Raw genomic sequence first — 12,917 nt, forward strand, 5'->3', positions numbered from 1 at the left:
TAATTGGGAAGAAAGGGAACCCCTTGAAGATTCCCATGGGGGTGGGGTCACAAAGAGTCGGACACGACTGAGCGACTTCACTCACTCACTCAAAAGATGTGGGGACTGGCACTTGGGAACCCATTTCTATGGGGTTCGGAAGGACATTCACCCCAAGGGAAAAGTGGGACCACACTGATGTCTTTTTCCTTTAGGATGTGACTAAGCCACACAACAGCTTTAAAGATGTTAAGATTTTTGTTTGCTCATTTCTTATGGAGAAGGACAGGTATTTTTAAACTATGTGATAAAAGTAATCAAACAGGGCTATTTTAAAAAACATGGTCTCTGCAAAGTGAGGTTGCCATGGGAATTTCTTACAGTTGTTCAAAGCCAGGGTAATTACTTGGGAAAATCTTGCCTGACATGCGCTTTTGCTTTCTTGCACTGTCTAATCACACACACACGCACCCTCACCCCTCCTGGCTTTGGTTGTCAGGTCTTCCCCTAAACTTGTGATTTCTAGGTTCCTGGGGACTCAGTGTTCTTTGGCAAGAAAAAGTAAGCTGCTCTAGTGCAGAGGGAGTCAGAAGTTTCTCCTGACAGGTAATTGTTAGGAGAAAAGTTTCATTAATACTCTCCTGTTCCTTGGTTCACCGTATGAGAATCACTGGAAGCCAGCCTCTCATTTTCTTCTGATTTCTTACTTGTTTTGGGGAAAACAACCCGGGGGAGTTTCTTCACACAGAGCCAAGGGCCTTGCTCTCCACTGGACACTGATTGGCATTTCTAAAGGCAGCTGGAATGTAACAGAAATTTACAAGCACTTGCTGAGAAATGCTCTGTTCAGGAATTTTGCTGTGTGTTTGTATATTTTTGTTTTTAAGCGGCTTTTAGAGGTTTCTTAAGAAAAATGAAAAAGGTTTGCCATATTAAAAAAAAACAGATACCAAGGACTTCCCTGGTGTTCCACTGATTAAGACTCTGTGCTTCCAATGCAGGGGACGTAGGTTCAATCCCTGGTAGGGGAACTAAGATCATAGAAGCTGCAAAGCACAGCCAAAAGACAAACCAAAAAACCCTAAAAATACAGTTTCCAGACTACTTTCTCCTTGATTTCTAAACACTTCTCTTAATTTGTTATCACTGCAATTCATTAAGTGGGATTTTCTGAATCGGGTTTCCCTGGCCCAAAGCCCTCAAGTATGACAGATTCTAAGTATTTATGAACAGCACCAGGAGCGTAAGCTGGAAACAGTGAATCTTCAAAGAATTAAGTTTGCTTTCCTAGAAACCTAAGGAAAGTCAGAGCTTTAAGAATGGGTGGCCACCCAGGGAAGTCTCTTTTTTTCCCCGCTGTCACAACAGCATAGCTAGCTACTGCTGAGATGAACAGATGAACTGTGGTCCCTACGGGCCACCTGCCAGGTGTTGAAGGCTGTGAAAAATGAATGATATTGTTCTAACTGTAGTTTATCTACATATGGCCAATGAGGGATGAAGGGCAACTTAAGCACTGCTGATGGTTTTCCGTGTATAAGACCATGTACTGTGTGTTTGAATCAATCGAACTTCTAGATGGGGACCGCCTGCAGTCTCCCAAAGGTTCCAGTCCCTTTAGAGCTGAGGGACTTGGATCCCCCGAGGATCAGGCTCTTTGCTATTTCATTATATATTAGGGCATTATGAGAGGACTCAGGTTATAGAATAAGGCTAGAATTGTTTTCTTACTTGTAAGATAGTTAAAAGTAACAGTTAAGCAAGAATATAAAAAGAAGCCACAAACACATAAGGACATGAAACAGATCAGAGATGGCATTTGAAATTCCTCGACCTAACCCGAGGTGGAGATCACCCAGGGAGGCAGGGATGATGGTGAGCTCACAGATGTCCCAAATTCCCTTCAGATGCCCCTTCTCCCCACCCTCCAGCCTACCCCCATGTCGATCTTTTATTTTTTCTCACCTATTTTGAAATAGTCTGTTCAAGAAACGTGAGAGACATCATGTTTCCTCGTAGAGAGAAAATACATTTTCAGAGAATAAGATTTCAATTTTGTGTTGATATTTCCAATGGATATCATTACCAGGGATTTAAAAACATGCAAGCTGTGGATTTGGCAAGTTGGGCATCTAACGATATCAGCTCTCAGGATCCTTCCTGGAAAGGGCAGGTCATAATCACAGCCCAGACTGGGGCTTCATTGCACATTCTCTGGCTTAAAGTCCACTTCCAAAATACATTTAGAAAATAAGGTGGGGAGGGGGGTTCATGTTTGGGAACACATGTAAGAATTAAAGATTTTAAAATTTAAAAAAAAATTAAAAAATTAATTAAAAAAAAAAAAAGAAAATAAGGCAATCTGTGTTTTTGTATGTAAAGTGCAATTTCAGACCGATCGGCTGAAATCAGGCCGTTATCCTTTCAGTGGCTTATCCATCAACATAGAAATGTTTCTGCTTCTATGCCATGTACACAATACTGAGTAAACATAACTATGGGGAAAGAGACATGACAAAGTTAATAAGAACTTTTTGAAAAGGCAATGGCAACCTACTCCAGTACTCTTGCCTGGAAAATCCCATGGACAGAGGAGCCTGGTGGGCTGCAGTCCATGGGGTTGCTAGGAGTCAGACACAACAGAGTGACTTCACTTTCACTTTTCACTTTCACGCATTGGAGAAGGAAATGGCAACCCACTCCAGTGTTCTTGCCTGGAGAATCCCAGGGATGGGGGAGCTGGTGGGCTGCCGTCTATGGGGTTGTACAGAGTCGGACACGACTAAAGTGACTTAGCAAAAAGAGTATAAGTCTTTGTGCATGTGCGTGCAAAGTCACTTCAGTCATGTCCAACTCTTTGCAAGCCCGTGTATATAGCCTGCCAGGCTCCTCTGTCCATGGATTCTCCAGGCAAGAATACTGGAGTGGGTTGCCACGCCCTCCTCCAGGGGATCTTCCCAACCCAGGGATTGAACCTGTATCTCTTTTCGTCTCCTGCATTGGCAGGCAGGTTCTTTACCACTAGCACCACCTGGGAAGCCTGGAGAAGAAACACACTACAAAATAAATCAACATCAGCGTCATGTGTGTGTGAGTCGCTCAGTCGTGTCCGACTCTCTGTGACCCCATGGACTGTAGCCCGCCAAGCTCCTCTGTTCATGGGATTCTCTAGGCAAGAATACCAGAGTGGGTTGCCATTCCCTTCTCCAGGGGATCTTCCTGACCCAGGGATTGAAGCCAGGTCTCCTGCACTGCAGGCAGATTCTTTACTGTCTGAGCCACCAGGGAAACCCCATCGTCATCATCATTGAGAATAAAATCACTAAACTACAGCAGAGAATGGGGGAATTGGGGGAGTGATAAAGGGCCGAAGTTCGTTTCATTCTGGGAGGGGATGGGAGAAAAGGAGAAGAGGAATAAGTAAACATCCTCTGAAGTGTAACCTTTGGAGAATGGGGAGAAGCAGAGAATCGCGGAGCCTGAAGGAATTGGTATTTTATGTCCACATAATAATAGAGAAGTATAAACGGTAAGTCCCCTATAAATGAACCTTCAAGTTGAGAACGACTGAAGATTCCAGCACGCGTTTCATCAGCATCGGGCTCGCATCCCATCTCACTCCATCTCCCACCCCTGACGACCCTCCAGCTCTACTGTCTCCCACCCTCTCCCTCCCCCAGTCAGGAGCTCTTCCTGCCTGCCCCCTCGATGCCAGCCTGTGTGCCAGCTGCTGTACTGCACTACTGTACTTTTCAAGGTGCAGTACTGTTAAGATTAAAAGTGTTTCTTTATTGTTTGTGTTTGCTTCTTATGTATTATGTGTGAAAAGTGTCATAAAGCTATTATAATACAGTACAATACAGCCGACTGTGATAGTTGGGTGCCAAGGCTAATTTTGTTGGCTTAAGAACAAACCAGACTTTCGAGTGCACTCTTGGAACAGAACTTGTTTGTATGCAGAGGACTTACTCTATTTGATGGTAAGCCGCAGAAAAACGGCGGCAATAATTTAAAGGGTTAAAAGAGAAGCTAGGAGTTCCAAAAGAGAAATACGTGCAATAGAATTAGATGCTTTCGCAAACTCTAATGTGTAATCTCTTTCACAAACTCTGTGATCCATCTTTCATTTCCTAACTGTGGAATTTGGGAAACAATTCCCTATCTACTTTTCAAATGATAAGTGAAAGTCACTCCGTCATGTCCAACCCTTTGCAATCCCATGGACCATAGTCCACCAGGCTTCTCTGTCCATGGGATTCTCCAAGCAAGAATACTGGAGTGGGTTGCCATTCCCTTCTCCAGGGGATCTTCCTGACCCAGCGATCGAACCCAGTTCCCCTGCATTGCAGGCAGACTCTTTACCATCTGATCCACCAGGGAAACCCAAATGATAAAAACATAGGTAAATCAGAACATGAATAAGATAATGTGCCTAGAGATCATACCTGCCACAGGCCTTAGTAAACTCAATAAATGGTGGTTATTGGGACGAATTTTGGAGACGCCTGCTCTAGTTAGTCTCCTTGGTATAACAACTGGAATAAGTATGGTCTCTTGCAGAAAGTGTACAGGCCACCGTTAAACCTGGGCTGAACTTGAGAGCTCAGAGCCCTTCCTTCTGCACATGAAAACCTGCAGGTTTGGGGAGACTGTCCACCTATCAGAAGTCATCCAGCTGTCACACGTCCTGGCTCAAAAGCTGACTTGTAGAAATGCGAATTTTAAATTTCCAAATTTATAAATGTTAGGTTTAATGATCTCTTCAAACACTAAAATTATTTTCTTCATTATTCTCCTGAGACATTAGGATTTCAGGACCCAGTTGTGTGCCATGGTTCTTTTCTCTAATACCCCCATCCCTCGTTTGCTCAGTCACCTCGGACTCTTTGCGGCCTCCTAGCCTGCCAGGCTCCTTTGTCTATGGAATTTAGTAGGCACGAATACTGGAGTGGGTTGCCATTTCTTCCTCCAGAGTACCTTCCCGACTCAGGGAGCGAACTGGTGTCCCTTATATCCCCTGCCTTGACAGGCAGATTCTTGACCACTGAGCCACCTGGGAAGCCCTTTCCTCTAACAAAGGCTTAAGGAAAAATCTGGTTGTTTGAGACAGTGGTTCTTACCTTTTGGTCAATGTATTTGTTGTCCTCAATCGCAGACCGTTTGGCGTGATCGCAGGATGAGGAAGACGTGGACGGGAGGCTTCGTAAGAGGCAGCAGGTGTCCTGTTGCTGGCGATCAATAAACTGCTTCATGAAACTTTCCCTTTGCAAAAGAAGCACACACACATCAAGCATTATTAACGACATGGAGCAAGGGCTGGGGTGGCATTCTGCAAGCACACATTTGCCTGAGTTAAGTTAAAGACGTGACAAAAGTTCATAGAAAATAAGACATGTTCATAGACAAGTGCATAGAAAATAAGACCAAGAGGTGTTTAGATTTAATTGAAAATATTATTTGCAAAATGTTTAATTTAGAGAAAAATTCCTGCATCTTCAGTCATTCCTGTTTTTAAAAGTCATGTCCCTAAAATTATTTTTATGCAACAATATTCAGTAATTAATAGTATCTTTTGAATCTTATTGTGGTAATAAGATCTTAGTTCATGTCTCTGAATTTCCACGTATCATAAGAATCCTTGAGAGATAATTTTACACTTAAGGACTAAAAATAACTCAAATGAAACTTCATCTGATCTCCAAAGCATGGGGAGAATTCAAATAACATCTTTTCAAATAACCACTAATCTTGAGTCTAATTTATGACTCTTTTATATACTTTGTATTTTCAGGTTTAAAATTTTTTTTTTAAATCAGAAGTGCAAATATATTTTGATTTGAATTTTAAATTTATGGCATGACTTTCAGTCTCATACTTTTATAACTTTCCCATAGAATTGTTTGTAAAAGTAGTTACATAAAAATGTCATATCTGACATTATTCTAGTTATATTTGTAATTTTTGAGCTAGAACTGGAAGACTTTCCTTTAAACATTAAAAATAACTGTTTTAAAGCATCTGCAGTATAAGTGTTTAACCTGATTGCAAAGGTGGTATAAAATCATATTAGTATGAGTATAAAATGCCATGGTTCCTCTTTTAAAAAAACTGGGAGACAAAGTATATTGTACCCAGACGTGGCATTCTAAACAAATGCTGTCACAGTCATCCAGAAACCTGGCCGGTGGTCATTTCTCCATTTAGTTGAACTCAGAAGGGTCTCAGAGGCAAGTTTATCCTGACATGGTTGAGGGTCAGAGGCCAGAGTCTGCCTACGCACCACCTTTGCAAGTTGGACCACCTGCACCAGTTCCCTGGGATGCCAAATTCCTGAGGAGTGGTCTCAGGCAGAAGCAGGGGTCGGTCGGCAGTCTTCCTGCCCGGGTTAACACAGGTGACTCTGCTCTGGGTGTGTTGTTTAAAGGGATCAATGATTTTTAAGAGAGGAAGACAGAGTAGTAACATGGATAATAACTTAGAACGCCCACACGAGTTTGAAAGGGATGAATCAGACTTAAGATGAATGTTTTACAGGGTATTTGAGATAGATAAGTAAGGAAATACTCTAATACCTGATTTTAGGAACTGTAAAATCTGAAGGAAGCTTCGAGATCTTCACCATTTGCGGTCTGTTCGGAAATTTTTCAAAGATGCGAAGTCGCAAAGGGAGCTTTTCCTTGGTATCTGCGTTTGCTTCACTTTGCTTTAACTAAAGAAAAAATAAGAGGAAAGGGGGGACTCTATATGTCAGTCTATCCGAACATTTGAATCAAAGGAACAATGAGTTATTATAAGAAGAAACAGCAGGTGGCAGTAAAGCCCCACCAAGTATTCAAAGTCTGCGCACAGAAAACAAAAACCGAACCAAAACTAAACCAGAAAAAATAAAATTAGAAGAAAATTTTTATTTACCCTGAAACATAATCCCCTTTCCATACCAAACATGATTTTTTAAATTGTTGACTAACATTTTCACTAACATATTTAAACAGCAAAATGTTTTATAAATATGTGTGCTGGAACTAGAAATCAAAAGAATTAAAAAAAAATAGAAATGAAAATCTCAAGGGGTAATGTTTGAAAGAGGGAAAATGTCAAGGAAATTGATCATTTTTAGTTTAGCAGATTAATGAAAGAAAAACTCAAAATGGAAACAATACATTCGGTACATAGAGCCAGAGTTTTCTATGCAGTTATAAAGATGCTTGGGAATTATTCAGTTACATGCCGTGAGCTATCTGGGGATTAACAAGCAAGTGGTTTTATTAATTTTTTATTTCTACTTCTATTAGTTTGTTTTTATATTTCTACAGATTAGGTTTCATGGAAAATGAGGATTTACATTACACATGCTGAGCCGAGAGGTCAAAAAGTACTTTAATTCAGGCAGTCTTTCTTGGTGGGGTTAGGGAAGTAAGTTTCAAAAGCTACTTCTTATCCCTTGTGGGGTATATGCTTTTACTGTATAATGACAGTCTGTTCTGGGTTTGTGGAAAGATGAACGTGAGAGGCCAAGGAAGCCTTCGTAAAGACAACGGAGGTGGCAGCTCTTCCTTCCTACCATGCATGGATAACCAAACCGGCCGGAAAGACCATGAGCATTACAAGGGACATCCCAAGTCCAACGCCATATATGGCTCAGTTGTCCAGCTGCTTGTGAGCCCGTAGGGAGATTCTATGTCCTGATTCCTAGTTTGGGAAACTTGCCCTTTTTTTCTCCAAGAGTCCCTTGGACAGCAAGAAGTCAAACCAGTCAATCCTAAAGGAAATCAACCCTGAACATTCACTGGAAGGACTGATGCTGAAGCTGAAGCTCTAATACCTTGGGCACCTGATGCGAAGGGCCAACTCATTGGGGAAGATCCTGATGCTGGGAAGGATTGAGGGCAAGAGAAGCGGGCAGCAGATGAGATGGTTGGATGGCATCACTGACTCAATGGACATGAGTATAAGCAAACTCTGGGAGACAGTGAAGGACAGGGAAGCCTGCTGTGCTGCAGCCCACGGGGTTGCAAAGAGTTGGACATGACTTATTGATTGAATAACCACTCAAGGAAATATTCTTGCATTTTGGTTTTATATAATATGAATATTTTCCTTACCCATTTGTATATCTTGTATAGCTTTGTGAGTCATCTTTGACTCTCTGTCTTTGGCGCTGGATCATTTAGGGAAGAGGCCACCATTGTTCACCGCCTTCTCCCTCCCTGACTGGGACACTGAGCACAGCACGCTCTCAGTAATCTGACGGTTATGACAACAACAGTGATGAAGAATGAGCTCCCAAAGGTGCAGAACAAACCCTGCTAGTATTTCTGGGAGATGCAGGCAATCAGAAAAACGGCTCCATATATAAACAGAGACGCATAAGCAAGAGGCGTGTTTTCCAAAAGTTTATTGGCACAACTCATAGAAAAATATTTGTAGTGGTAAGTAGAGCACCCAGGGGAAAAGAAAGACAGCTAATATGTTAACTCAGACCAGAGAGGAAGGCAATTATAAAGGGCCAAAGACAGGCTGAGAAGACAGAGCAGAAATAAAGTGTTTAATTCATGCGACTGCTGACTCATTTATTTACACATCGATGCAGTCACTTACAAATCAAATCCCATAGGCCAGGTTCCATGCTAAGCTCTGGAGACAGAAAGATAACTAAGATACAGTATGTGCTCTCACGCAGCCCGCGTGATAACGGACAGTTATAGAAATAGATAATGACAATAAAATATAATAGCCCTTCCAGCTGAGTCATACACAAAGTGTTGTGAACACGAGGTGAGGAACAAAGGGAGAAATTAGAGAAAAAAAATAAAGCAGGTGCCGCTTTTCCTTCTAGAGACTTCTTGGCGGCAGAATTGCTACACGTGATCACCTTAGTCAACACTGGAGCTGTAGGCCTGCCGGGACTGGGATGCATCTTTTATGAGAATTAAATGTCTTCAAAGAGACACAAGGGCAGATGGTATATTAAACAGGATATGCCATCAGAACAAAAGCATGGAGCTCTTTTCCTAAACCCCTCTCAGCTGGCCCATTCTCCGGATGCCCACTGGTGATCCCCTGGTCAGAAGCACCCCCCTGGCTCCCGCCTACCCTCCCCCAGTCACCCCGTGTGTGGTTTGGCTCCTTCAAATCCATCCCACACCTGCGGTCACAGTCATCTTCTTTTCTGGCTTAAACCCTTCGGCATTGGTCCACTGCTCTCAAACAAAACTGTCAGCCTTTAGGCTTCAGCAGCCGACTTGCTGTGATCTGTCCTTACCTGTCCCCTCCTGTCCAGCCCTCACCTGGCCCTGGCCCACACTGTATCCACTCTCGCCTGCCTCTCTCAGCTCCTCCAAAGTGTCCTGGCCTCTGACCCAGAGCCTCCGTCGCCCTGGGAGCTCCTCTCCTCCCTTTTCTCTCTTGTTGCATGAACTGCTTTTCTAATTTCAGCTCCATCAGCAATTCCCCAAGAAGCTTTCTCTCGTCACCAAGATTTTCCCCTCACAAGCCCAGGGCACACCGGGTAGGACCACATGGAGTCGCCATGTTGGTGTAGGTCAAGGCAAACGATGAAATCAGTGATTTCTTCTGCTTCAACCTAACACACACTGTTCCAGGTTCCTAGGACTGTGGTAACAAGTTGTCAAATTGCTTAAAACAACAAAAATTGATCCTCTCCGCACTCTGTAGGCTGGAAGTCCCGAGTCAGGGGAGCAGCAAGGCCATACCCTCGCTGAAGATGCCGGGGAAGCCCTCTTCCTTCACTCTCAGCTTCTTGGCCGCCCCCGGTGTTTCCTGGCCTGAAGCTGCGTCACTTCAGCCTCTCCCCCGTCCCGCTTGGCCTGTGTGATTCCCTGTCTTTCTACCGGAATCTCCCTCTCTTCTCTCTTATGAAGACATCGACCACTGAAATCAGGATTCACCTTAAACCAGGATGATCTTAACTGATTACACCTGCAAAAATCTAATTTCCCAATAAGGTCCCCTTCTGAGGCTCCTGGTGGACATCAGTTTGCGGGGGACACCATGAAAACCACTACATGGAGCATCATTTGAACTTAGGGTGTCTGACTTGAACGCTCTCTCTGTCCTTCCTGAGACTGGAAACTCTTGGAGGACAAGGATCGTATGGGGATTTTCCATTATTCTGTATCTGGGGTCGGCCACAATGGTTGACACAAAGGAAGCTAAACAGTTGTTTGTTGAATAAATAATTACACAGATCAGATGGTGGAACTAAACTCTCCAGCGGATAACTGCGAAATAAAAAAGAAGCATTTTAGGTATAGTCTGAAGAATGGAGAGGTAAGCAGAAAACTTACTACTTGAATAACTTTGTTGGTGTGAAATACAGGTGTCCCTGGATTTACAGAAGAGAATAAAATTAGACTGTGGCGTTTAACCTGAACTTATATCTGCCACTGATGAACAGAGGAAGGTTTAGAATAAATTTACATGTAATATTTTGCAACATTTAATCAAATATCCTAGAATACAATGTTTAATACACGTAGGTTACCAGTATTAAAAAATAATCCCATGCCTATGTTTTTCAAATGCATCTCATCTCATTCTAACTTGTATTAGAGTTATTTATACTCCCAAAGCTTGTAAGCTCCTTAAGGGTAAGATTCCACTTTTAATTTACTTTTACAGCACCTTCTAGAGAGTGGAAATAGAACAACTGTTTGTGACTAAGCGGGTTTGAACTCAGCATGAGTTGATCATTGCACTGTAACACTGAAAAAAAGCAGGTGAGAAAGTCTTTTGATGACTCAGAAGGCTCTTCAGGATCCTGCCAACTGTCCTTTGGCCTATCAGGCCTTGCTGCCCCAATGATGTGCCTAAAGGGGCAATTAACACAGAGAAGGAGGGACTTCCCTGGTGGTCCAGTGGCTAAGACCCTGTGTTCCCAGCGCAGGGGGCCCAGGTTTGATCCCTGGTTAGGGAACTGGATCCCGCGTGCCACAACTGAAAAGATCCCACGTGCTGCACCTAAGATCCGGTGCAGCCAAATAAATAAATTAAAAAAAAAATAAGATAGAGAAAGGTGAGCAGCTGCTGGAATGGTGGGCATGTCTGTTTTCATGCTGAGGCACTAATGAGAATCTTCTACCGCGAGAAGGGGCCTCTTTCTGAGCTCCAGGGACCACGTGCTCCTTGTTTCCAGGTAAGCAGCATCAACAAGGATGAAGAGACGGCCACCTGGCAGCCCGGCAAATCCTCTCCTGGGCGTACACCTCCCAGACCTGTGTGCACGCCCAGCACAGCTACACCCTCCGAAACCCACAGCAGTGTCGTCTGTAAGAGTCCCAAGCTTACATTCTCATGTGCCCATCAGCCCCTGAAGAGAGGAGCCAATGGTGATCCATTGAAACATCTGAGCCAACGAACAACATCCAAGCACAAAGCCGGGGTGAATTTCGCGGTACAACGCTGAGCGAAGGAAGCCAGATACAACAAACAAGTACACACTGAATGATCCCATGAATATAAACACCAGGCAGCACCGGTCTGTCTGCTTGGTACCCGGAGAGCGTTGATCCTGGGGTGAGGGAGAAGCTTGGTGACTGGATTGGTTACAGGGAGGGGCTTCGAAGCTACAGTCAATATTTCATGAACTGGGTGCTGGGAGGCTTCACTTTGTAAAAATTCAGCAAAATGCCTGCTTTGCTTCTCAGGTGGCACTAGTGATAAAGAACCCACCTCCAAATGCAGGAGATGCTGGAGACAAGGGTTCGATCCCTGGTGGGGGTGGGGAGATCCCTTGAAGGAGGGCATGGCAACCCACTCTTGGATTCTTGCCCGGAGCATCCCATGGATAAAGGGGTCTGGTAGGCTACAGTCCACAGGCTCTCCGAGAGCTGGACATGAATGAGGTGACTTAGCACACATCCATGCATAAGTATATTACAGTCAAGTAGAAAGTGCTTTTTTAAAGACCAGATAATGCATTTTAGCACAATCATTTAATTCTTACTTCACTGCTATTAACCTCCATTACCTTGACCATTTCCTCTTCCCTAGCCCATGATCAGGACTGAGCTACAAAAAAATAAAAAGAAGAAGAAAGCGTAAGACGGGTTTAGAGGGTGTGCGTATGTGGAGAGAATGGGCAGTGAGGGGGGTGAGGCAGCCAGGATAAAGGGATGTGTTTCATAGTATTTTGAAGCCACTGGAAAGCTTTTAAATATGTGATAAAATGGTATTCTAGCTTTTATCCAACTTCTTTCCCCTTCTGCATGTAAGCACAGATTTTCCAAAATTAAATTTACCTTGATGCAAATGAGTGAATAATATGGATTATGTTGGATATACTGGGTAATAATCTAAGATCATTGTACTATATCATAAAAGACCTCAACATACAGTGTTTGCAATTGTAAATTTCCACTTAAAAATTATTTCAAAGATTATGATTCTTAAACGGAAGAAACATAGCACAAAGAATCCCAGGATTTTTTTTTCCTCTATATTGAAAAACCTAATGTGAAGAACAGTCCAAAGGAAGGAGGTTATAATGGTTTCAACTGAGCATGAAGTCTGGCTGGAGCAGATAGGCTACATGATAGCTTTGCAACAGACTCACATGATTTGAAGAAAAAAAAAAAAGACATTTTGCAGAAAGGAAATTAGAATCAAAGGAAAAAATTTTCAAACCTTGAGCTTTAAAAAAACATATAAATCATCTCAGCTCAGTGCTATTCTGTGGCTCGGCATCTGTCTTGCTGAGATATCATTGCACATTGGGCGGCTGAAAGCCTTTTTCCTTTACTTGTGCTTCTCAAGAGAGTTGGGAGTAATTGGTCTGCATAACACATACCCTGTTCTGCCTCATCGCTTAAATCTTCCGTATTTCAGCCTGGGCTTTCTTCTGTTAAAATATTCAAGCATTATTCGGTTTCATTGCCTGTCTGAATGCAGCAACAAATAACTGAATTGAAGGATTACAT

At 43.0% G+C, this 12,917-nt stretch overlaps 1 protein-coding gene across 2 annotated transcripts in view; it reads right to left on the reverse strand.

Moving 5' to 3' along the window:
- The window catches only part of NALCN (sodium leak channel, non-selective), a 280,814-nt gene that overhangs the window by 84,349 nt on the left and 183,548 nt on the right, over positions 1-12,917 (reverse strand). For both annotated transcript variants that reach the window (XM_068984391.1, XM_068984390.1), the window contains 2 exons: positions 6,552-6,688; positions 5,100-5,241 (listed from right to left, as the gene is read on the reverse strand). In XM_068984391.1, the coding sequence (XP_068840492.1) occupies positions 5,100-5,241; positions 6,552-6,688 (279 nt within the window). The remainder of the gene's footprint in view (positions 1-5,099; positions 5,242-6,551; positions 6,689-12,917) is intronic.

Source organism: Capricornis sumatraensis, chromosome 12, assembly GCF_032405125.1.
Source record: "Capricornis sumatraensis isolate serow.1 chromosome 12, serow.2, whole genome shotgun sequence".
NCBI lineage: Eukaryota > Metazoa > Chordata > Mammalia > Artiodactyla > Bovidae > Capricornis > Capricornis sumatraensis.